Source organism: Cervus elaphus, chromosome 11, assembly GCF_910594005.1.
Source record: "Cervus elaphus chromosome 11, mCerEla1.1, whole genome shotgun sequence".
NCBI lineage: Eukaryota > Metazoa > Chordata > Mammalia > Artiodactyla > Cervidae > Cervus > Cervus elaphus.
Window position 1 is genome coordinate 60,274,811 of NC_057825.1, and position 24,716 is coordinate 60,299,526.

The 24,716-nt window shown below is 53.6% G+C and overlaps 1 protein-coding gene across 1 annotated transcript in view; it reads left to right on the plus strand.

Moving 5' to 3' along the window:
- Positions 1–24,716, plus strand: part of SH3RF3 (SH3 domain containing ring finger 3) — a 156,639-nt gene that overhangs the window by 73,727 nt on the left and 58,196 nt on the right. The window contains exons 2-3 of the mRNA XM_043917908.1: positions 2,301–2,555; positions 14,345–14,440. Of these exons, the coding sequence (XP_043773843.1) occupies positions 2,301–2,555; positions 14,345–14,440 (351 nt within the window). The remainder of the gene's footprint in view (positions 1–2,300; positions 2,556–14,344; positions 14,441–24,716) is intronic.

The window sequence follows — 24,716 nt, forward strand, 5'->3', positions numbered from 1 at the left end:
TGACCACGGGGATTTCCAGTCGTCTGCACCTGGCCAGTGGTAACAAGGTTTAGAGCCGTGTGGACTCTCAACCTCCCATCCTGGGAGAAGTCCTTCCAGCCCAAGACCCTTAAGCCAACTGTAGTCCTAGGATTGGCTTGGTGGCCCACAGGGCCAGCCATTTGGTAGGTGTTTCGAGCATGTGATCTGAACCAGGCCAGGGTCGGGGATGCAGCCTCGAATGTAGAAGCAGGTGGTGCCTGTCCTGGGGGCCCCCACACTGGTAACACGTGCCTCATGGGGAGCAGTGTGGAGGGAGAACCAGCGAGTCCTTGGAGTCTGAAGACTGAATGAGTTCTTTGTCCACACTCTTCACCCTGTCTTTCTGGGGGTCAGACAGTGAGACCTGGTTGTGGGACAGTCTCTCGGGGGCCTTATGGCCAGCCGAGTGCAAGCAGTGCGTCTGCAAAGCTCACCTATATGTCGATCCCAGTGAAGACAGACCTGGGGCCTGCCGTAACTGCGTGACATCCCGCAGCTCCTACATGTCCGAGTCCTGAGCCGTGAGCCCAACGTCATCTGTCTTCATTATCCGGATGCCCCGCAGGGTGGCTGTGCTAATCGTTGTAGGCATCCCAGTTGTGTGTCCCTCTCACTCCCCTTTCATCTTGTTTCCTGGGTGTCTTGAGCCTGTGGAGTGGAACTTGGCAGTGGTGTTCAACTCAGCCGTTCCTCGGAGGGGTACTTAGAGGGACGGGCTGCAGAGACCCCGCAGGCTTCCTGAGGTTGGGCCAGGGGCTGGTCTCAGGGGTCCTCTGGTTGCTGCTGTGACATCTGCGGTCTTTTGTTGGCCCCACGTCTACCTGCCAGGATCTCATCATGGACTCCATAGTTCATCTCATCAAGCATGAGAGGGTGAGAGGCTGGGGGTGCAAGACCCACCAGCTCCAAGCATTGCCGGTGGGAGAGGCTTGGGTTCACATAGCAGCTGCCCCCAGCACCATCTGACTTCTAATCTTCACCCCCAGGAGTGCGCCTTCCCTTCCCCACCACGAATCTTAAGGTGGCCCCTCCTCTCGGTTCTGTAGGAGATGCTGGTCTTGGCAGTCTGAGGGGCGGGAGGGGATCAGTGAGGTGGGTGTCTCCCCATCTCCCAGTCCTGCTCCCCTTGTCTGCCTCCTCTTGCTACCTCCCGGTCCACTGACAGGACCAAACAGCAGCTTGGCCACCTCAGCAGGAGTGGCTGGAGCTGGTAAGGTTGTGTGCTTGCTCCTTGCCCAGCACTCCGACTGCCAGATGGGCGGGACTGCCCGAGGCTGTGGCAGGAGCCCGAGCCATCTGCTAGGCCCCCTCCTGTCTGCTCTGGAGGCATCTGGCCCCTGTCTTTCCCTCACTCGGAGGCTGGGACCCATGGGAACTGGCCACTGCAGAGAAGCAGGAGAGAAACTCAGGCGCCCTGGCCTTCACAAACCAGACTGGGGGTTAGTTGGCAGGTGCCCCAGGCACGAGGTGTGGGATTCAGTGGAGCCGTGTTACCCAAGAGCAGGGGGCCCGAGGGTGACTCGAGGCCAGACGGCAGATCAGAAGGGCAATGGGCTCGATGACCTTTGACAGGAGGATGGGGGCGTCCCGAGACCTAAAAAGGACCTGCCTCAGGCCCTTGTGGATGAGACCTCTCTGACCTCCGGAAGCCAGGGGCCATGGCGGGCGAGATGTGGGGTGGTGGGGCAGCCGGGACCCCTCATGAGCACTCTCAGCCCTAGAGGTGCCTTCCCCCCTGGTGGGCCTGGAGCCTGTGCCCCCAGGCCCTGCAGCGGTGATGTGGGAGGGTGCGAAAGACACACAAAGTCTGTCCTTTCAGCTTGAAACCCCCCAGACACACATTCTGAGTCACCGTCCTGTGTGATGGTGGTAGCCGGGAATGCAGCAGGGGGGATGGCACCCAGGGGATGAGCAGTCAGCATGCAGTGGTGGGCAAAGCGTCTGGAGCCAGAGCCCGGGTAGGGGCCGTGTCCGTCTCAGAGTCTGCATGAAGGTCTCCCAGCTCCTCCTCAGCATCCTTCCAGCTTAGCGTGTGGCAGCCCTCAGGGAGGCCTGGGGCATGTCTGGGGACCCTCTGCAGACCCCGTCCAGCAGGGCGTGGCCCATGTTTCTGGGGCGAGTCGAGTTAGGCTGTTGTGCCAAGCGCTGTGCATACCTGGTGGGCTGTCAGTACCCTGTATTCCTCAGAGGTATCCCCCTTCCTGGGCTCTGAGACTTGGGGGCCCCGCAGGTCAGACACTGGCCAGGCAGCTGCTGAGTAACGCCTGTTCTGTTTCCAGGGCCCTCCCCCACCACCTGCCGGCAAAGCCCTGCTCAACCTCGAGGGGACAGAGCCTGGGGAACTCAGGTGCGGAGAAGGAGATGCTGTCGTCCTACAGCGCCGGGGCGACGAGCTCTGGTACCACGGCCTCCTGCCTGCCGGCTTCGTCCAGAGCGTGCGGCCACTGCCCCCAGCCCCGCCCCAGGGCAAAGCACTCTATGATTTCGAGATGAAGGACAGAGACCAGGACAAAGACTGTCTGAGCTTCAGCAAGGTAAGGTGTGTTCGAACGCGGCCGTCCCCTGACCACAGCCCCAGCCGAGAGCCTGGGTGAGCATGTGAGTCCAGGCCCTGCCCCGATGGAGACAGGAGTGGTTTCTCATACTGAGAGTCTGCCGGGTGGAAGAGGGGGCACCCAGCCCCACCGACAGGTGCTCTCTGGTAGTGGGGGCAGGACCCTTGTTACCCAAGTCACGGGTGTGCAGAGCTCATGGGCCCTTGGAGGGGGCTTGCTGGGGAGACCATGGCAGAGACCCCTGTCAGATCCTGGAGTGGGAGCCGGGCCCAGAAACCAGCCCGTCCTGGCCCTTCTTGGAGGGTCTGAGGGTGGATGCATGTGTTTGGGCCATATGAGGCTCCACTGAGACCTCGGGACCCAGTCAGTGGCAAACCAGTCGTAATTCCTGTGCGCTTGTCCTGGGGACAACCTGGAATGCGAAGTCAAGTGGGCCTTAGGAAGCATCACTACGAACAAAGCTAGTGGAGGTGATGGAATTCCAGTTGAGCTATTTCAAATCCTAAAAGATAATGCTGTTAAAGTGCTGCACTCAATATGCCAGCAAATTTGGAAAACTCAGCAGTGACCATAGGACTGAAAAAGGTCAGTTTTCATTCCAATCCCAAAGAAAGGCAATGCCAAAGAATGTTCAAACTACTGCACAATTGCACTCATCTCACACACTAGCAAAGTAATGCTCAAAATTCTCCAAGCCAGGCTTCAACAGTACATGAACCATGAACTTCCAGATGTTCAAGCTGGATTTAGAAAAGGCAGAGGAACCAGAGATCAAATTGCCAACATCTGTGGGATCATCAAAAAAGCAAGAGTTCCAGAAAAACATTTATTTATGCTTTATTGACTATGCGAAAGCCTTTGACTGTGGAAACTTCTTCTATCACAAACTGTGGAAAATTCTTCAAGAGATGGGAATATCAGACCACCTGACCTGCCTCCTGAGAAATCTGTATGCAGGTCAAGAAGCAACAGTTAGAACTTGACATGGAACAACAGACTAGTTCCAAATTGGGAAAGGAGTATGTCAAGACTGTGTATTGTCACCCTGCTTATTTAACTTCTATGCAGAGTACATCATGTATTTGAAATGCTGGGCTGGATGAAGCACAAGCTGGAATCAAGATTGCCAGGAGAAATATCAGTAACCTCAGATGTAGATGACACCACCCTTATGGCAGAAAGTGAAGAGGAACTGAAGAGCTTCCTGATAAAAGTGAAAGAGGAAAGTGAAAAGGTTGGCTTAAAACTCAACACTCAGAAATCTAAGATCATGGCATCTGGTCCCATCACTTCATAGCAAATAGATGCGGAAACAATGGAAACAGTGAGAGACTTTATTTTTGGGGGCTCCAGAATCACTACAGATGGTGACTGCAGCCATGATTTTAAAAGACGCTCCTTGGAAGAAAAGCTATGACCAACCCAGACAGCATGTTCAAAAGCAGAGATATTACTTTGCCAACAAAGGTCCATCTAGTCAAGGCTATGGTGTTTCCAGTAGTCATGTGTGGATATGAGAGCTGGACTATAAAGAAAGCTGAGCACCTAAGAATTGATGCTTTTGAACTGTGGTGTTGGAGAAGACTCTTGAGAGTCCCTTGGATTGCAAGGAGATCCAACCAGTCCATCCTAAAGGAAATCAGTCCTGAATATTCATTGGAAGGACTGATGCTGAAGCTGAAACTCCAATACCTTGGCCACTTTATGGGAAGAGCTGACTCATTAGAAAAGACCCTAATGCTGGGAAAGATTGAAGGCAGGAGGAGAAGGGGACAACAGAGGATGAGATGGTTGGATAGCATCACTGACTCAGTGGACATGAGTTTGAGCAAGCTTTGGGAGTTAGTGATGGACAAGGAAGCCTGGCGTGCTGCAGTCCATGGGGTCGCAACGAGTCGGACACGACTGAGCAACTGAACTGAACTGTCCTGGGGGCCGAGTGAGACACGGAGGGGCCTGGCTTCCAGCCTCCCGGCCTTTGGGGTGCAGTGTCAACACGCAGAGGCTGAAGAGTCAGGGCTTGTGAACGTCCCCGCTTCCTGGCTGCTTCACTTCTTCCCAGTCCAGGGCTGGGAGGGCCATAGCACCTGGACCTCGGAAACATCATCGATTCATTGTTGATCTTCACAACTGCCTGCCAGGGTCCCCGGAAGCCTGTCTTCCTGATGTTGAAGCTGTTGCAGGAGGGAGGCCTCTTCCAGGGCCTGAGAGTGGGCTCTTGTCTAATGCTCAGAAATGAATTGTCTGAGGTGATACATGTGCTGAAAAAGCACAAGACTTAACTAGGAAGGGCACCTAGGCAGAGAACAACAGGACCCCAGGAGAGCCACTCACCACGTGGCTCACAGCCCCTGGTTTTACAGTAATGGGGTTAGTTACCGGCTTGTTTCTGGCCAGTCATCTTGCTTGGCCTGTGTTTGGTCTGACTCAGGGTCTTTGTTGGTGGCGCGTGCCTCTCTCAGCCAAGATGGATTCCAGCACCAGGGTTCCTGGGAGGTTGGCAGAGCTTATTAGGGGCTGGCATCTCCTCCCAAATTCTTCCAGCTGGTGGTAATTTCTTGGTTCCAAGCTCCCTGTTGGTATCACCTATTGTGAGATAACTAACGCAAGTGGTTACTACCATGCCCGGCCAGAGTGGACAGGTTCCACCTGTGGAGGGGGTTTCCGGTCAGTGGGTGTCTAGCAAAGCCTCAGCTCTAAGAGGCTCACAGTCCTCGCCCTCTCCCGTGTCCTGTCCTGTGTCTCCTCCTCCAGTCTCTCCCCACACACAGTTGTAAACACAGAGCTAGGTCCCAGCTCACTGTGAGCCTCTCCTCTGCTCAGAGCCAAGCTTAGCTCTGGTGCCGAGCGCTGTGCAGGGATGTGAGTACCCCGTGCTCCATTTTGAGCAAAGTTGGCCTGTTCTGTGCAGGTCGTTCCATTGTTCAGCCCGAAGGTGAATGATCTCTTTTCGTTCACGTTTAACTCTCTCCACTTCCCTTCCATCAGGCTGTTCATTGCGATTGTCACCCGGCCCTGCAGCTTCCCCGAACACAACACTAGGCGTCCCCCTCTGTGGTTGGAGCGCGGGCTGCTGAATGAGGTCAGGCAGCAGAGCCCCTGGTGCCCACTCCCCTGCCCAGCCTGCCCTGAGACCCCTGGGCCCTGGCACTCTGTGCTGTAAGGATCAAGAGAGCTGCCCCTTGGGGGTTGGGTTGAGCCCTTGTGAGGAGACAGACCCATCACGGCTGACAGGGTCGGGGTGGGCCCTCCTCACAGCCTTCGTGGAGGAGGCTCACCGAGTGGACAGCTGCAGTGCGGGAGCCGCCAGCGTCTCTGCCCCGTGAGAGAAGGGAGAAGCCTCCCTGTCCTCCTCCTCCATCACACGCTCCGTGTGCCAGCCTCTGCCTGGGACCCTCACCTCCGGGGGGACGTCCAGAGCCTACTGGTCAAAGGACAGAGGGGCACCTGGCTGCTCACCAGCAAAACGTGCCGAGCCAAGCCCCGCTGGGAGCCGGGCTGTACCAACAAGCCTGAGGTCGGCTGGGGAGACAGGGCAGGAGTGCAGGGGACATTTCCTGAGAGTGACGGGCAGTGGGGTCACCCAGGAGGTGTGCGGAGTGTCTGGTCAAGGCGGCAGGTAATGTGTAGTATTTCAAAAGAGACATTAAAGCTGACTCGTGGAGAAGGTGCGAACTCGGGTCCTTGAGACTCACCTTCTGGTGGTACTGCTGCCACTTTACATCACGGGGGCCCCTGGCATCCTGGACTGTGCCGTCGAGGCGGGTGGCCCCCGGTCTTCCCAGGACTCTGAGCCCGGATTAGGGAGCGGAGGTGTGGGAGCCGGTGGGCCACGCATCCCTCGGGCTGCTCTTCCAGGGCTTTCTTTCTCTCAATCCATGGACTGACGTGGAGAGTTGGAGATGGCAGGGCATGCTTCCTGATGAAGACCTTGCTGTGGCCCCGCCGTGTTCCCCACTGTGTTCACACAGGCGTGTCACCAGCACCCACTCCACACCCCTTAAGTTAGGGCACAGCCTGCTTGTCTGAGCACCTGCCCATTCTCCTCTCTCCCCTCCAGCCACCACTGCCCGCCCTCCACCCCCATCCCTGCCACCCTGCGTGCCAGCCTGAGCTTCCCTCCACTGGCCTGGAATACTGGTTCTAACAGCCTCAATCTCACCACCTTGAGTGACCATGTGGCTCTGACCAGCTTGGTTTTGCCTCCAGGGAGTGTTTTGCTGTTTGGATATGTTCCTTTCTGGACTCAGCAAGGAAAGAAGGAGCGTCTAAAATCCACGGATGGTGCTAACTTCCCTTTAAAAAAGTAGCATTGTGGTGGGACGGATGAGGTTTTAAAAGGCATGAGGCATGCGCATCAAAGCAAGATTCTTACCTTCGACGTCAGCTCTTGAACAGTCTTGTTAAAATTGCATTAATTAAAGTCATTCTAAAACCAAAGTCTTTGTTTCATTGAAGAAGAGAATGCATAATTACTTCTCGTAGGTAGAGCAGCTATAAAAAGCACAATTTATACTTCATAGCAGTCCCACTCCAACGAGCTGGGCATGTGTGGGTGGGACGACTGAAGGTGGCAGACAGCAGGGCAGCATCCGCTCTGCAGCCAGTCCCTCCGGACTGTCACCCGCGTGACAGTGCCCTCCACGTGCCAGGGTGGGGCTGGGCTGGCTGCTCCGAGCCGACCAAGCCCACTTAAAGCCCCACTGTTGTCCGGACTCCGGCAGACGCCCCTCCTGCTGGCAGCTCCGCCAAACCCTCCCTTCGGTCTTCCTCCACCGCTGAGTATTTACTGGTCCTTCCTCAATGAAGGGATTCTCTGCTTCGTGAATTGGCCCAGCGTTAAACCCAAAGCAAGTTCTGATCAGGAATAGAAATCAAATGTATTCAGAGTGTCAGCTCCTGAGTGAGATGGGATTCAAATTGTGACACCTTCACTTTTATCTCTTACTTTGGGTACTCTGGGCTTCCCTGGTAGCTCAGATGGTGAAGAATCTGCTTGCAGTGCAGGATACCCAGGTTCAATCCCTGAGTCCAGAAGATCCCCTCGAGAAGGGAATGGCAATCCACTGCAGTATTCTTGCCTGGAAAATTTCATGGACAGACCACGGAGTCACAAAGAGTTGGACACGAGTGAGCAACTAACACTTTTACTTTCACTTGAATCATTTACTTTACCTCTGAGTATCTTTTTTGACTATAAAATGGGGTTGATAGGATTCAACGAACAAAGGCATTTTGGGAGCCAGTTTCAAAACAGGCACCAATCAGGGGCTCGCCTCCACGCCCACAGCTTCCTGTCCTTTCTGCCTTTGCCCAGGAAACTCCATGAGGCTGGGCCTCCTCCACAGACACACACACTGGAGCTGAGTCCCCAGATGGGTCCCCTGCGCCCGTCTCATCCTGGTGACTGCATCTGGGCGGGGTTGCAGGGGTGTGGAAGCCCTCAGCCCCCAGGTCAAGGCCACTGTGCCCATTGTGAGCAGCCTGGGCCCCCGTGTGTCCTCCGTCCTGAGGGCAGTCACGACACTCTCAAGGCGTTTCTGAAGGGCCTCTCCTGGTCTCTGCTTCTCGTTGCCTCTGGGAGACCATGTGGCTTCAGGGAAAGAGGGGGCTGAGGAGCTGGGAGGCCCCTGGAAGGGCCGGCTCCCCATGTGTGATCCACCCCACAGCACGTTTAGGAAACGGTCCAGCCCCCAGGGCTGGTCTTCTTGGAGCTGCTGCGGGAACTCTCCAGGTGTGGGCCAGGCTCTCAGTGTGTGAGACGTCCCTTTGACAGGGTATTGGGGGCAGTGTACTCGGCCAGCCACCCTGTGGTGTCCGGGACTTGGGTGCGGGCAGAGACCCCAGTCTCCTGGCAGGTCAGGGAGGAAAAGCCTTAGGCCTGGGCTTCCTAACAGACTCATCTGTCTGCAGCTTGGCTTTTCCCTGGCAGGAGTCACGCACAGACAGGGGTTTGTGCATGCACGCTTCATTGCTCAGTCGTGTCCGACTCTTTGCCACCCTATGGACTGTAGCCCACCAGGCTTCTCTGTCCATGGGATTCTCCAGGCAAGAATGCTGGAGTGGATTGCCATTTCCTCCTCCAGGGGATCTTCCAGACCCAGGAATTGAATCTGTGTCTCCTGCATTGCAGGAGGATTCTTTACCGCTGAGCCACAGGGGAACCCTACAAACATGGGAGAGTTGGGTAAATTAATTAGAAATGCAGTTAAAGCCCCTTGAGGTGGGGCCTGACTCCTTTGCCAATGTGCTGCCCGCTGAGCCTGAGCAGGAAGGTGGTCCACTCCTCACATGACCAGTGTGTGTTCAAGGCGACTCAGGACCACCCCGAGCTCTGCCTCTGGGCCCTGGCCCTCGATGTTGGTTGAGCTTGGAACAGGGAGGTGGCCTAGGGGATCCACTGACCCGCGAGAGGAGCACTTGCCGGAGAGCCTGAAAGTGAAGCAGAGTTGTGTGTCTGAAGGTGGAAAGATGTCACAGAAGCAACTTTCATCCAGAAAACCCTTGACGCAGCCAGATTGGCCCAGACCTTGTCCCTCTCTCCAGCCCTTCACCAGTGTCCTGGCATCAGGAAGAGGACACTTGCTGCTCCACCCTGGGCAGCGCTGGGGAACCGGGCTCCAGCCAACCTGCCTGCTGGCGGCAGTTTCCATCCGGCCTCGCTGGCCCTCACCCAGACCCCTTCACCCACTCTCCTCCTGCGTCTCTGGCAGCTCCCATCCTAAAAGAGCAGAGTTGAGCACGAGACAGAGAAGGTACAGCCAGCAGATCCTGAGATGCCAACTTCCTGGCCCAGGCTGGAGAGTCTGCAGCTTCAGTGGTGCTGCCCAGAGTTCCCTGCACAACTGCTCAGCTGACTTGGCGGAGGCCTCAGCACCCCCGTGAGCAGCGCACTGTGCCCTGGACTCGGGCCTGCCCTGTCCAATGCAGCTGGGGTTCCAGGGGGTGCATTTCTTCACATTCTCAAGAGGCTGCAGAGCAGATGCCTACCCCGGCCCTAGGCTATGAAGTATGATAGCAAATCTGAGGCCGGACAGGACCCAGGCATCGTTTTCTGGGTCCTGTGTTGGTGGTGGGAGAAGGTGTGACTGTTGGCAGGACCCATGGAACTAGGTGCTGGCGGCTCTGCGGCGCCACTCAGCTCTCAGCACTCCTCACGGAGGTTGTGTCCCTGGTGTGGGTCGGGTTGGAGCAGAGCAGAGCGGTGGGAACTCGCCTCAGTGATATCAGGAAGTTGGTCACTTGCTGGTGCACAGTCCAGCCCATAGCCTTGCCATAGAGACTGCAGACTCCAGGACTGGGCCGTCTCAGGCCAAACGACTAATAGAGAGGGCTCACAGTCCCACCCATCAGCAGAAAATTGGATTAAAGATTTACTGAGTGTGGCCTTGCCCACCAGAGCAAGACCCAGTTCTCCCCACAGACAGTCCCTCCCATCGGAAGCTTGCACAAGCCACCACTCTCCCCCACAACTCCTGGTAACCACTGATCCTTTTACAATCCTTTTGATGTTGCCATTGTTCTGGATTTTGGCCTTTCTATTACTAATCGTGTGCAGTGGCATGTCACGGTTGTTTTAACTTGCATATCTCTGATAACATATGATGTGGAGGATCATTTCATGTACCATCTGTGTATCTTCTTTAGAGAAGTGTATGTTATAATGCTGACCTCGTAGAATGAGTTAGGAAGTGGTCCCTCTGCTTCTGTCTTCTGAAAGAAATTGTTAGAGAATTTGGCATAATTTCTTCCTTAAATGTTGGTAGAATCCATGAGTGAATCCATCTGGGTCTGGTGCTTTCTGTTTGGGAAGTGTATTAATTATTGATTCAATGTCTTTAACAGATACAGACTTATTCAGATTGTCTATTAGTATTTTTCTTGTGTGAATTTTGGCAGATTGTGTCTTTAAAGAAATTGGCCCATTTTGTTTATTAAATCTGTGGGCATAGATTTGTTCATAATATTTCTTTACTATCTTTTTGATGCCCAAGGTATCTGTGGTCATGTCCCCTCTTTCATTACTAATATTAGTGATTTGCATTGTCTCTCATTTATAGCTATTGCAGCTTTCTTTTGGTTAGTGTCAGCGTGGTATATCTTTCCTTATCTCATTATTTTTCACTTATATGTATCTTTATATTTAAAGTGGGTTTCTTGTAGACAACATATAGTTGGGTCTTGTTTATTTTTAATCCACCACGACATTCTCTTTCAATTTGTACATTTAGACTATTGCTATTAAAAGGGATTATTGATATTGTTGGATTAATATTTACCACCTTTGTTTGTTTTCTGTTTGTTGTCTTTGATTTTTGTTCCTATTTTGTTTTCTACTCTCTTCTGCCTTTTATAGTCTTAATTGAGCAATTTATATGATTTCATTTTCTCTCCTGTCTTAGCATATCAGTTGTACCTTTAAAACAATTATTTTAGTGGTTGCCCTAGAGATTGCAATACACATTTACAACTAATCCAAGTCCACTTTCAAATAGCACTATACAGTGTGGGTACCTTATAATAATAAAATATTCCTAATTCCTTCCTCTTGTCCTTTGTGTCATTGCTGATATTCATTTAACATGTATGTCAATATACATATTATATATACTTACATCTGTCTGTGTGTTAGTCACTCAGTCATGTTCAACTCTTTGCAACCCCATGGACTGTAGCCCACCAGGCTCTTCTGTCCATGGGATTCTCCAGGCAAGAACACTGGAGTGGGTTGCCATGCCCTTCTCCAATATACTTACACACTTGTAATATATGCTTATGTATACATAGATATACATATATGTGGTAGGAAGATAGATATATTTAATCAGATTCATTGTTGCTATTATTATTTTGAACTATTTTTTCTTTTATTTTCACTTATTCCTTCTCCTATGTTCTTTCTTTATGTAGATTCAAGGTTTTGACCTATGCAGCTTTTCTTCTCTCTAAGGAACTTCTTTTAACATTTTTTGCAAGGCAGGTCTCCTGGCAACGAATTCCCTGAATTTTTGTTTGTCTCAGAAAGCCTTTATTTCTCCCTCACTATTGATGAAGGAGTTATTTTGCAAGGTATAGAATCCTCAGTTATTGTTGTGTCAAATATTTCTTTTGTTTATTTTTTCTTTCTTCTTTCTATATTCCCATTACGTGTATATTACACCTCTTGTAGTTATCCCACAATTTTTGGATATTCCATTCTGTTATGGATTTTTGTTTATTTATTTGTCTTTCTTCTCTTTGCTTTTCAGTTTGAGAGGTTTCTATTGAGACATCCTTAAGCTCAGAGACTCTTTCCTCAGCTGTGTTAAATCTACTAATAAGCCTCTAAAAGTCATTATTTCTGTTGCACTGTTTTTGATCTCCAGCATTTCTTTTTAGTTCTTTCTTGGACTTACCACCTGCCAGTTTGCAATGCCTACCTGTTTTTGCATGCTTCCTACCTAATGCATTAGAGCCCTTAGCATATTAATCATAGTTGTTTTAAATTACTTGTTTGATAATTCCAACATTCCTTCCATATCTAAGTCTGGTTCTGATGCTTGCTCTTTGTCTTCAAACTGTTTTTTGCCTTTTAGGACATCTAGTGATTTTTTTCCTTTTTGATATTCAGACACAATGTACCACGTAAAGGGTGCTGCTGTAAATTGGCTTTTTAGTGGGAGAGGAGAGGTTCTGTTTTTAGGGTCCCATCTTCTGAATTGCTGCACCTCCAGACTGTGAGCATCTCCACCTTCCCATCCTCCTTAGGCAGGACTGGGTGACTGGCGTCATATTGGTGGACATATCGTAATTTATCGAACTAACACTCTTTGTACGTTTGTCTCTAGTTTTTCTCTAGTTGAGCAAACACTGTAATGAGCATGTTCAGAGCTGAATCTTCTTGCATGTCTTTGATCTTCTTAAGAAAGAGGCTCTAGAAATGTTCTTTCAGATCAGTGTGTATGCAGGGTCTCACATTTGATAGCCAAACTGCTTCCATAAGTTTATATCCCTGACAGCAGTGGTCAAGTGCCTGTAGACGTCACACTGACCACACTGGCTGGCTTATGTTCATCCCTGCTTATCTGATAGACACCCAAAGAACAAAGAGGAGAGAAGGAATTTTCCTCTCTAAAGTTGTACTTTTTGAATGTTAGGTATTACATTTTAAAATGTATTTAACAGCAGTTTGGTTTTCTTCCTTTTTGTAAATTATGTGATTTTTGCCCTTGGCCTGTTTTCCTTTTAAAGTATTTATATATCTCTTTTTCCTGTTGTGTCTCTAAGTCCTCATGTAGCAAGAATATTCAGTCTTTCTTTCCAATTCTCTGCAAGTATTTTTCTAGAGTATTTGCCTTTTTGTCTTTTTCTTGCTGTTTTTAACGTAGAGGATTTCATTTTTCTCTAGCCAAATCTTTGTTATTTACTTCTTAAGACCATCCCCAGTTCAAGATTAAACATCTATCCATATTTTCTTCTTGGACTTTTAAGGTTTTTTAATTTTTATTTTCCCTAACATTTAAATCATTAATACTTGTGGAATTAATTTTGACATATGCAGTGAATTAGAGAATCACCTTTATTTTTTTAATCATTAGCCAATTTTAATCACATTTCTAATTGATTATTGGCAGTAGATGGGGAAACCAATGATTTTTATGTATTTATTTTAAAATTTGCAGCTTTTCTCAAGTTCTTACTTATTCTAATTTTTAATTGATACTCTGTTTTTCTAGGTAGAAAATCATATGGTCTTTTTTCCAGTATTTGTACTTCCTATTTTTTTTCTTTTGTTTCTTTGAGTCTAATTTCTTGACCAGTCTCAAATAACAGTGTGGATATTGTGTATTTTATTTTTTTTTACCAAAATAATCTGGCATTTTTTAATTTTTAATTTTACAAAATTAAATGTCTTTTTTTGTTGTTTGATTTATTTTGCTTTCGCAAAAGCGCTGACTTATAAGAAGCCTGCGGTTGTCTTTTCCTTTGCGCCATTGGCAGGATCTCAGCTCCATCCTCTGGCTGAATCTGAGTGGAGCTCACTGTGGCCTCAGGGCTCTCCTGGTCGCCCCTGAGTAGTTCCACTTTTCCCCTGGCCTAACCAGCCTGGGCCCCGACGCTCGCTGCTGCCCATCATCCCCTCACTCCTCATCCCGCCCCCCACCTTGTCGGCTGTCCCTGCACCTGTGGGTGCACCAGGCAGGTCGTCCCCTTGCTCCTCGTCCTCTGCCACCCTCATCGACTGTCCTATCAGCTTCGGGCACCTGTGTGGGCATTAGGTGGGGCCACCCTCTCTGGCCACCTGTCTCCCTGCTTCACAACTCTCCTGTCTCTGCCTCTGTCCGCCTTCTGCCTCTATCCTTGATACCGTCTGGCATGATGAATTTAACAGGCTTGTTCAGACTTCCACAACTCTAAGTAAATGAATTAGATTGGGTCATATTTTGTGCTTTGATGGAGGTAGAAACACAGAAAGGATTAGCTGAATTTATATTTATTGAAAACAATGTTATCCATAAGTAATTACTAGGAACATGAATTTTAAAGTGCTCACTAGATTGTAATTGCCATACACTTCCATCGGAGTGTCTTGGCCTCTAAAATCAATACCAGAGAGGAAAAGCGATCGCGGGTGAAGATGTGAGGATGAACAGTTTTCATGTCAGATCTCATAACGAGTCATCACTTAGAGTCTTTCCTCAGCATCAGTGACACTGACTGATCTCTTGGTTCTGTTTCTGTCTGTTTTCATGCATGTCCCTGGGCTTGTCTCCATGGGCCACTTCCAGGATGAAGTCTTGACCGTAATCAGAAGAGTGGATGACAACTGGGCAGAGGGCAAGCTGAGAGACAAGATTGGGATATTCCCACTGCTATACGTGGAGGTGAGACCCCCCCCCCACCGCCCCGCCCCCCTGATGTACCTGGAGGTGAGGTCCTGCCCCAGCCCCTCCCGCTGCTGTACCTGGAGGTGAGACAGTGCCCCAGCCCCGCCCCCTGCAGGTGGAGGTGAGGCCACGCCCCGGCCACGCCCCCTGCAGGTGGAGGTGAGGCCACGCCCCAGCCCCACCCCCCTGCAGGTGAAGGTGAGGCCAGACTCCCAACCCTTCTCTTGCTCTTTGTGGTTTGCGTCACCAGACCCTGGGGCCCTGGCCTTGAAGCCCCTCTTCTGAAGAGAAGGAGGCTGCCCCACAGTCTTCTGAATTCAGGTGGGGTTGACCTGTGGGTCACTCCCTCGTCTCACCATGTGGCAGGAGGCAGGGCTCCCCAGAGGACTTCTCTTTACAACTGAGCCTGAGCCCTGTTTCTTTCTCCGAGACTCTCTGGGTTTCCCCCAGAGGCACCTGCCCCCCTACACCCCTACACCCCGCCCCGACTCTGCCAGCAACCGAACAGATGTTGAGGCTCCCGGACTCTGGGTTTGGGGCGGCTGGTCAGTGGCCGGTTCCTGGAGTGGAGCACACTTGGGGCTTCCTGCGTCTTCTCTGGGGCTGATAGCTGATGTGCCGTAGGTATCTAGTGAATGTGTCACGGGCAGTGGCCAAGTGGGGAGTGTCCACAACCTTTGACCTTTCAAGTCCTGGTTGCCGTGGGCTGTGTGTGTGTCTGCTGTTTGTCACGCATGTCCATGTGTGCATCCCCAACCTGACCCCACGCTGTACCTGTGTACCCCCGAGTCATCCTTGGAAATCATTTCAGCCAGTGCTCACAGTGCCTGCACCCTGGACCCTTGTGAGGAGTCCTCGTCCTGCCTCTCACACATCCCAAGCATGAACACCAGGACTGCACCCCCTGCCCCCATGCAACCGATGAGCCGACAGAGGCCCAGAGCTGGACGTGATCGCAGGTGGACGTCTCTCAACTCAGCTCCCAGCTGTACCCTACTCAGAGCCCACAGTCCCCAATTCAGGGTACACTGCACACGATTCCCGGGATGTGGCCAGCTTTGCCTTTGTTGACCCCTGTGGGCCAGTGGGCTCTGGGCCTTGCAGGATGGAGGCTGCTCTCTGGGGCGGGCAGCCCGGGCTCTCTGCACCGTGGCGTCCTCTGCTCTTCCAGCCACATCTCTGGCCCTTTCCTCCCATTTCCTAAATGTCCTGCTCCCTGCAGTTCTCATACTCGCTCTAGATCAGCTTCCCAGGAAATTCTGAGACCCTCCCCAGCAGTAAGGCCACACGCACATGCATGCTCTTCTCTGGTACCTCGTGAGAGGCACTCACGGGCACACAGTCTGCTCTCTGGCTCCTGAATGGACCCCTGTCCTCACCTGTGCATTTGCTCCAGTGCCTGGGGTGGTCTCTATCCTACTGCTTCCGACCCAGAAACCACACAGTGCCGTCCAGATGTGCAGAGTCAGACCCTCCCCCGCCGATGTCTCTGGTCAGTGGAACCTCTTCCCAGGCAGACCCTTGAGGGACCATTCAGAGACAGTCATGCGGACATTCCTAGGAGCCTATCATGTCGCCCCAAACTGGAGCCATGTGTTTCCTTGTCTTGTGCTCTGGGCCCCTGGAGGCCAACTGACTTGGCTCCACATGTCCTTGTGGGCGGTCACTGGAATCCACACCTGGAGGGACAAGGTGGCCGCGCCTCTGCCTAGAGAGCCAGCACTTCTTGGGAGCTTCGCTGGGGACCCCTGCCCTGTAGTGAGAGGAGCTGATCCCAGGAAGACCACTCTGTGGAGGGGGAGAAGTCTGGAAGCAGAGGTGAGCAGGGAGTGGGAGACTCTGAAGAGGGGCGAGGAGCCTAGGGGTGACCCCGGAGTCTTAGGGCCAGAACACAGTAGGGCCACTCTGGTGGACCAGGCCGAGGTGGGAGGCCTGTGAGTCCCCAGGGCACCGAGGACTGGATGGAGCTCGCCATCCCCACAGATGGGGTGGAGGTCAGCCCCACCTGCGGTTGCAGCAGGAGCTCCATCACAGACAGGGTCGCCCACACCCCAGGGGTAGAGGGGCCGACCTGACTGCCCTCACGGAGGAGGTGGCTGGGGAGGAGGGTCTCAGAAGGAACAAGAGATGAGGGTGGGGCATTGAAAGTCTGTGCCCAGCTGTCCTCGTCTCAGCCTCTCCACAGAAGGTTGTTTGTCAAGAAAGAGTGTTCAGGACGCAGCAGGACGTGATCTGGGGACTTCACCTGAGGTGTTGAGACCTGTGAGGGGCAGGGAACCGAGGGACGACGTGGAGGCTAGGCAGGCTCCTGGTCAGCCGAGCAGTGGTGGACGTGCCAGAGACAGGTGTGAGGCTGCAGACGCCACAGCCACAGGGTGAGGGTGGCTTTCAAGGAGGAGAGGACATGGCCCAGAGGAGAGGGCTATGGGCTTCAGGCTGCAGCCTAGGGTTGCACGTGGGTGTGAGAGGCTCCACGCAGGTGTGAGGGGCTGAAGGGTGGAGGTGGGGGTGTCCAGAGTGGTGCTGCAGGAGTCCTGTCTCACTCCCACTGACCCTCCACATCCATCAAAGCTGCCCGCATCCATCCGTCCACGCAGCTGGATGGATGCGTCCATAGTGGTGTCTGTCGAGAGCCTGTGTCCTAAACCTGGAGCCATGTGCACATCTGGTGGGCCTGTCCTCTGGCTCCTGCTCCCCCTTCTGCTGCCCCACACGCTGGGATCAGGATCCGCCCTGATCTCCCACAGCCCTGGGGTACCTGCAGATGCCTGTATCCTGGATGAGGAAGTGGGGAGGATGAGGAGGGGGGTGAGCCCCAGAAAGTGGGGGCAGCCTCATCCTGGGCATGGGGCATCCAGAGAGTTCTGACCTTGGGACCAGATCCAAGCCTCTGTCTGCTGATGGTGCTGCAGGCCTCGGCTGATCCCTGAGGCTGATGTGGTGCTATTTACGGATCCGGGAGAAGATGGAGGCAAAAACTGAAGTCTTGATTTAGCCAAATAGATGTAATGCCCAAAATGGTATGGTTGCTAATGGCAACTGCTTCCTGTGTGAGAGGCTTGGTCTTCAGCGCGATGATTGCTGTGGAAGTTGTCTGAGCCTCCGCTAATTGCAGTGTTGAACTTGGCCTTTCTTGTTCCTGGAGCACTATCGTCTCCTTGTCACTTTGCCTTATGAAGAGAGCATGTTATTCTGAGCGTCCATCTCCAACTGTGGTATCAGAGCTGCCAACATCCCTGGAGACAAACAGCATTGAAGCTGTCTGTTCTGTTTCAAAGGTGCAGGCTGCCCCGCTCACGTGGGGTTTGCTGACCCAGTAACTGTTGGCTGTTTCTTCACCTTTGTCTCAGGCTCCGGGGCAGGCAGAGTGTTTCCAGGGAGGAGGCTGGGGAGGGTCCTTGGCTTCTAGTGGAAGGTCTACGCCCAGGCTCAGGAGAAGCAGAAGGACACAGGAGCCCCGAGCCCCCTCCAGGCCTCAGTGCCTCCACAGACCCTAGGTGTTCTTGGGATCCAGGTGTATAAACCTGCTGGGGTGTCCCTGGTCGGGGAGCGGGGGGGCACAGCTCCTGGAAAAGAAACCCTGCATGTCGGGGATGCATGGCACTGAGAGGTGGGGTTCTGACTTCCTGCTCTCATTGGGGGGTTGGGGGGTGGGGGTTTCTGACTTCCTGCTCCTATTGGGGAGTAGGGAGGTGGCGGGCAGTTCTGACTTCTTGCTCCCATTGCGGGATGTGGGGGGGCTACTGGAAGGCAGCTCTCCTGGTCTGACTCTGGACCTGTAGGCTACCTGGGCTTCACCCAGTTGTGTGATGCGTTGGTACCCAGTTTCTCCCTCTGCCAGTGTGGACAGTGCCATGTCCAGAGGGCACCAGGAGGACCCAAGGAAGTACCAGGCACAGCTCCATGTAGGTGGTCAGCACCACCCAGAGGCAATGGTTAGTGGCCGCTGGCATCTGTGAGCGGTGTGTCTGGGGTACGAGGCCTCTGGAAGGGGTGGGAGGCCCTCACGCAGCCGAGGGACCTGGCCAGCCGTTCCCACTCTCTCAGCCACCCAGGGAGTCAGGGCAGCGGCTCCGAGCAGAGGGGCTCCCTTGGATAAAGGGCCTCTTCTAAATACTTTCTTTCCTACTACGAACGACCAGCACTGCCAGCTTCTAGGAAGTGGCCCTCGTGCGGACACGGGGATGGCTGTGTGGCCGTCAAGCTGTTAGAGGTCAGGGCAGGTCTGCAGCCAGGTGGGTTCTCCAAAGAGAGTCAGTGGGATGGGACCCTTATGGGGCAGCCACGCAGACCCCAGTCCCCCAGGCTAGTGGCCTAATGAATGGTATCAGTTCAAAACCAGCAACTTGCAGCCACGTCTGGACGATTGACTGTGAAACTCGAGGTGGGTTCACGTGGCAGCAGCTATTCCTGAGACTGTCCCATGGCTTCCCTCGTGGCCAGCAGGTGGGTGGGTGGAACTGGCCCCAGAACCTCCCTGTGGCATCTTGTTACAACCACCCCCCTGCCCCCATTCTTTCCTACAGAGGGCTTTGCTTGACTCCAGGGCTTCAGGCCCAACCTGTTTGGAAGGAGGCAGGAAGCGGCCTCGGTGGGGTAGCACATGGGAAGCATGTGCCCAACAGATGGACAGACAGATGGGCAGGGCCTCTGTGCCACGGACAGGTGGGCTGGGCATCCAGGGAACTGGTCTTTAGAAGATGGATGGTGTCTTCCTCGAGTCCTGGGGGTGTCTCCTGATGCGCACACTGGCCTCGCTCTCAGACGTGGGGAGTGTGGTCGGGGTGTCCCCTGGTGCTTCCCCACCAACTCTGGGTTCTGGCTGGTTCTGGTTCTAGGTCCGCTGATGACCTCTTGCCCTGTGAATACTGACCCAGTTGGTTTACAGGCTGCATTCCCTGCCACTTTGCCTGCCTAGCACCTCTGAGGGGATGCGGTGTTGTGAATTTGGCTTTTCGGATGTGGGGTGTTCTTGCATGCCTACCAGTATTTGCAGGCCCTGTCCTGGGATGTACTGAGCTCTGCACGGAGAGGCTGTGTGATGCTTTTTTGTGCCTTGCTCATAGCTTGTTAGGCAGAACTAGGGCGCCTCAGTGTGGGGCTGATTAGACACCTTCTGAAGCTGTGTTTTCTACTGCATGTCCTGTGGTTTATGAGGTTCTTCACTCCTGAACTGTCCAGCGTTCCATGTCTGAAAGCCGTGTTTCTTTAATCTGTGTTTAGCATTTCAGATGAGAGGGTAAATATGGTCCTTGTTGCTCCTTCTTGTTAACCTGTGGTGGTGTAGAATTTTGAAATAAGGGTGACAAACCATTATGTTGTACGCTTTAAAACAATGTCGTATGTCAATTATATTGCAATAATTGATACAATTGTGGTTGGGACAAACAAGGATGATAAAATTAGGATCTGAGAGGTATTTTCGACAGAACAGGAAGTCTGTGGGCCAGCTGTGTCTCTCCCATGCTGAGGCCCCTCAGCTCAGGGCGTAGAGTAAACAGCTTCCATCAGAGAAGTAAGGACCAGGTACAAGTCTCTGGGGGTCATTGTTCTCCATGGAGACAGGTCACAACCATGTCCAAACACTGTCCTGTGACCAGCGCTCCAGGTGCGCTGGGGGGTGGGGCGGGCTGGTGGCTCCTCCGTGTCTCCCAAGCCAGTGTAACCCCTGCTTCCTCACCCAGCTCCTAACTCTCACAACACCCTGATTCTGCCACACCAGAGGTGACCAGACAAAGTCCCAAGGAAGATACAAGAGAGGAGCTGCTCAGGGGTCCCTGCCGTAGAACACTGGGGAGACGTGATGGTGCTTGAAGCTCTGTTTTGTTTTTCTGTTTTCTTCTTCATGACCCATTTCTCATGAGCATCATGATAAATGCCATCAGTGGGCAACTGGGGGCAGGGATTCCCTCTCTGGACCTGGACCTGAGTTCTGCCAGCATTTCTGTGTCCAGGTTCAGACTGTGCCTTCATGAAGACCTAATGTGCTTCCCTTACAGGTGACACCCAGTCACCATAGGGCAGGCTGGGTGAGGGAGCGAGGGGGGTGGAGCCGGTGGAGCTCCACCAGAGAGAGGAGGACTTCAGTGACCCTTGGGTCTGCACCCCAAGGCACAATCCGGGCAATGGGATGTGGCCCTGGGTGCTCCACAGAGGCTGGTAGGTACATAGCTACCAGCTCTCCCTGACCGCTCTCCCCTGTAGCATTTTTTAAACTGTGAAGTTAAATCTTACAATATGATGCACATAAGATAACATGTAAACAGGTAATGACTCGGGTTCCCTGTCATCCTATCTCTGCATAGGTAGCCAGTTTGAGGCCAGACCATTGACAGTTCCTTTCCCTTCTCATCCTCGTGTAGTACTCAGCACACACACAGTAGGCAGTTAGTTCATTTGTGTAGTGTTCTGGGTTGTGGGCCAGTGTTTCATAGAAGTCAAACTATTATATAAGGACTAAGCTACCAGCCATCACCAAGGTCTTAGCTGGGACCCTTTCAGCGTGCCTGCTTATTATTAGCACATAGGGACCTAGCAAGTCCTGTGAGACCAGTCCCTCTGGGCCTTGAGCCGCCAGCCTCCCTGGAGCCATCCAGCTGCAGGAGGGCCCAGAAGAAAGCAGAGGCACTACCTTGAGTGAACGTCCATCTTCCATAGACCAGCGGGATGACAGTGTGGCAACCTGGGGCTGAAATGCAGGGAGGAGCCTGGCCTGGCTGCCGGTGGGGCCCACGTCTCTCCTGGGGCCTAAGCCCACCTAGCATGGGGACGGCTGCTGGCTGTGCTGCGTTGACCGTTTCTGCTCAGGTGCCAGTGGCTTTCCTCCCTTCCCATCGCGTGTCCCCTGCATGGGCAGCAGTGACCCTGCAAACCAGGCACGTGAGGATGGGACCACTTTTCAGCCAGCTGAGCTCCCCCGACTGGATGCCTGGCTCAGAATCTGTGCCTCAGCTGCTATCTCCTCTTCTGCATTCTGCTCAGGGACACAGGCTCATCAGCAACCCCCTGCCTCAGGCGGCCCTGGACACCCTCCCACCTGCCCTCCCCTCGGCCGTGGTTTCAACAGGTGCCTTTGCTCGACTTCCCTCCTCTCACTCTGACTCATCCCGTCCAGTCAGTGACTCAGAAACTTCAGTGAGCATCCAAGTCGCCCAAAAACCCCAGGCTCAGTCAGCCCCAAGCCTGACAGTGCGTCTGGGTGGACCCATATCTGAGAAATAAGTTGGGGAAAAGGCTTTTTTGCAGATTCCACATGGCCCCAAGGGTGGACCTTGGCTGTGGATATGGGGTCACCTGCCCCTTGGGTGAGCCTCCTTGCTGAGGGTGAAAGCAGACTTGGCCTGGAGATATTTGACTCTAAGTGTTTATAAGGTGACAACAGAGCAGGGCTTGGCTGAGGTTCAGGCTGTGTTCAGTGAAGGAACGGCTTGGCTGACTGTGCAGCTGGAAAGGGTCACGGGCCCCTGGGCTTCTTGCCTCCAGAGCTGAGAGCGTTTGTGGGGAAATGGCCCTGCAGTTTCTGCTGCCTCCACATTCATTCTAAGACTTGACCAGGAATTACTTCTGAGACTAACCCTCTGGGCCACTTGGAGAAACCCCTCCCGTCGTCATGTTCCTCCTGCTCCCTTTGGCAGCATTTCTGTGTGGAAGAGAGGCCATGTGTCCCTGGTGACCTGACCCGTGCGTGTGCTTGGTCCACTGTCTGCAACCGCTGCAACTCCATCAATTACTGCAGAGAGAAAACACAGCTAATTTGGGCTGCGCCCACTCAGAGAGGCTCAGAGCTCTCCTCTGTGGCTTTTGTTTATTCCAAAGCCTCAAAGTGAGAGCAGTTAGGAGCTGAGTGTGAAGCTGTTGAGGACTCCATGCCTCTGAGTCTGCTGGCACGTCTGAGCCCTGGACTGAAAGAGCAGTTTTCAGCACGTGGCCATCCGAGCTGCCTCTCATTTATTGAGCGACTGCTATGTGCTAGGCCCTGGAAGAGTCATCTTGAAACCCAGGTTCTCGTGGGAAGAGACACAGATGGAGAGAAGGTGAAGTCTAGAGGCAGTGTGTCCTTCATGGAGGACATGGAGCTGGAAGTGGGAGGAAGGTAGGGGAGGAGCTGTAACTCTCCTGCTCAGAGGGACCTGCAGAGAAGCCACCTTGGGGGCAGGAGCAAGGGTGAGGGGCCAGCCCCCAGTGCCTGTGGCTGAGAGACTGTGGGGTCAGGGTGACCCCGCAGGCCCAGTGGGGAGGCGTGGGGAGAGGGCAGGGCCATGGGAGGCCAGCCTGCTCACTCTCAGGACTCCAGAGTTTGCTCCACACATCAGAAGTAGGTGACTCTAGACCCCCTCCCTGCTCCAGGAACATCCCTTGTCCCTCTGTCCACTGATTCCTATGCCCAAACATGTCATTCATTTCTAACTTTGCTTTTACCTGGAGTTGATAGCATAAAGCGAATGTAAAGAGGAACTTTCAGAGGAAAAGTTTTCAGCTCTGCTGGGTGTCAGCCCTCCCAGAGCAGCCCTGCCATCTGTCACCATCTCCCAGCCCACCCTCCGCCCACTGTCACCTCCCCATGGTCCATTGTCACACACGGACTGGACCATCTCTACAAAGGTGACTCGGGCCTCACTCCTGCCTATGGCCCTGGCGGGGGTGGGAGGGGGCGTTACTCTCAGAATAAATCCAGGCTCCCCTCTGCAGCCCACAGGTCCGAGGGATCTGCCGGCCTCACCCCCTCCTCACTGCACCCCCGCCCCCGCCCCCACCACATGGCCTTCCTCTATCCCCTGGACAGGCCAGACCCCTCTGCCATTGTCACACAACAAAGACTCAGTGAACAGGATGAGGCCAAACCATTTTCCTGCATCTGGAGGGTGCTCCTCTGGGGTCCCCTCTCCTGCAGCAGGAGTGGGAGGAAATGCAGAGGCTTCACCACCAGGAAGCAGCGTTTGTCACTCTCCCTGCGGTTTGTCTCCCTGCAGAGACCGTCTTCTTCACTGGACATCGGCTCGTCCTCCTTTAAGCACCCATGGAGGCACTCAGGCCACCCTGAAGCCCAGCTCTCCTTGTGGGGGCAGGGTGGTGGACATGTCAGCTCAGGGCAGACATGTGGTGGGCTGCTGATCGTGTGGCAGAGTGGTGGGCGTGACCGTGGGGCCAGGGCGTGCCTGGTCCTGCTGTGTGCGCATGTACTCTGGGCGTGTACACACCTGCCTTGTCCGTCCCTGGATTTCCTGATCCTCAAACTGTGGTTTCTGTCACTGACTCCATAGGGTCCCTGGGACTGAGTGAGGGGCTCCAGGGCTGCTGCTCTGGGGCCAAGGGGGAGTTGAGCCCAGCGGCAGCGTTGGTGCTGTTATTTCCGTACAGAAACCTGCCACGTGGAGGCACAGGGCCGGTAGTTTAGACCAGGTTCTGGTGCCCATGCTTCCTGCTTCTGCTCTTTGGGTGGCCCTGCAGTTGGGTGCAGAACAGGGGGTACAGGAGGCTGGCCTCCAGGGTCAGAGGGCCCCCAAAGAAGGGGGAGGGGACTCAGCACTATAGGGGGAGCAAATGAGTAAAACCTTAAAATAGAGCAAAACAGCTGAGCCTCAGTGAAGGCAGCATTTCAGAGGAAATGATCCTGGATTTAGATCCCAGGTTTTGGGGCCTGGAGTGAATTGTACAACCCCACCCCCCACCCCCACCCCGTGAAGGATGGGTGTTTGCAGTGGAAATGCAGACAGCCCTGTGCCTGAGCCATCCAGAACGACTGGACTCCAACACCTGCAATCTGTCAGCTTGGCCTGTGGACGCACCATCCCTTCCCTTCGCTGCGCAAATCCAGCAGCAAAGGCTTGCAACCCTTCTCCGCACCGGCCCCTGGTACGGTGCCCCACTGCGGCCCTGAGCTCACGGCCTGGTCTCTGCTTGTGCTCCCCTTGGGCCCTGCCCCCCACCTGGTACAGGCATGTCCTGTTCCAGGGGGGGGCCTTTGTTCTGCCCCCCTCCCCGGACTGCGGGGACAGGGCTCTGTTGCAGCCTGAGGCCGCGTGTGGGGGGTGGGGGGTGGACGGGGGTGGTGCGTCCTGCTGGCCCACAAGGTGGGGAGCATGTAGGGGCACTCCCCCCACCTTCTGGGTGTTTCCCAGGCAGCACAGTTCAGCCACAGTGGGGCAAAGGGAACAGAACCCTGAAAACACAGGTTTTCAATCAAGTGCCCAGATGCCACCCCGGCCTTTACTGTGTATCTTCAACACTGTTCCTACTGGACGTGCTGTAGAAAGGTTCCAGCACCTCAAACACA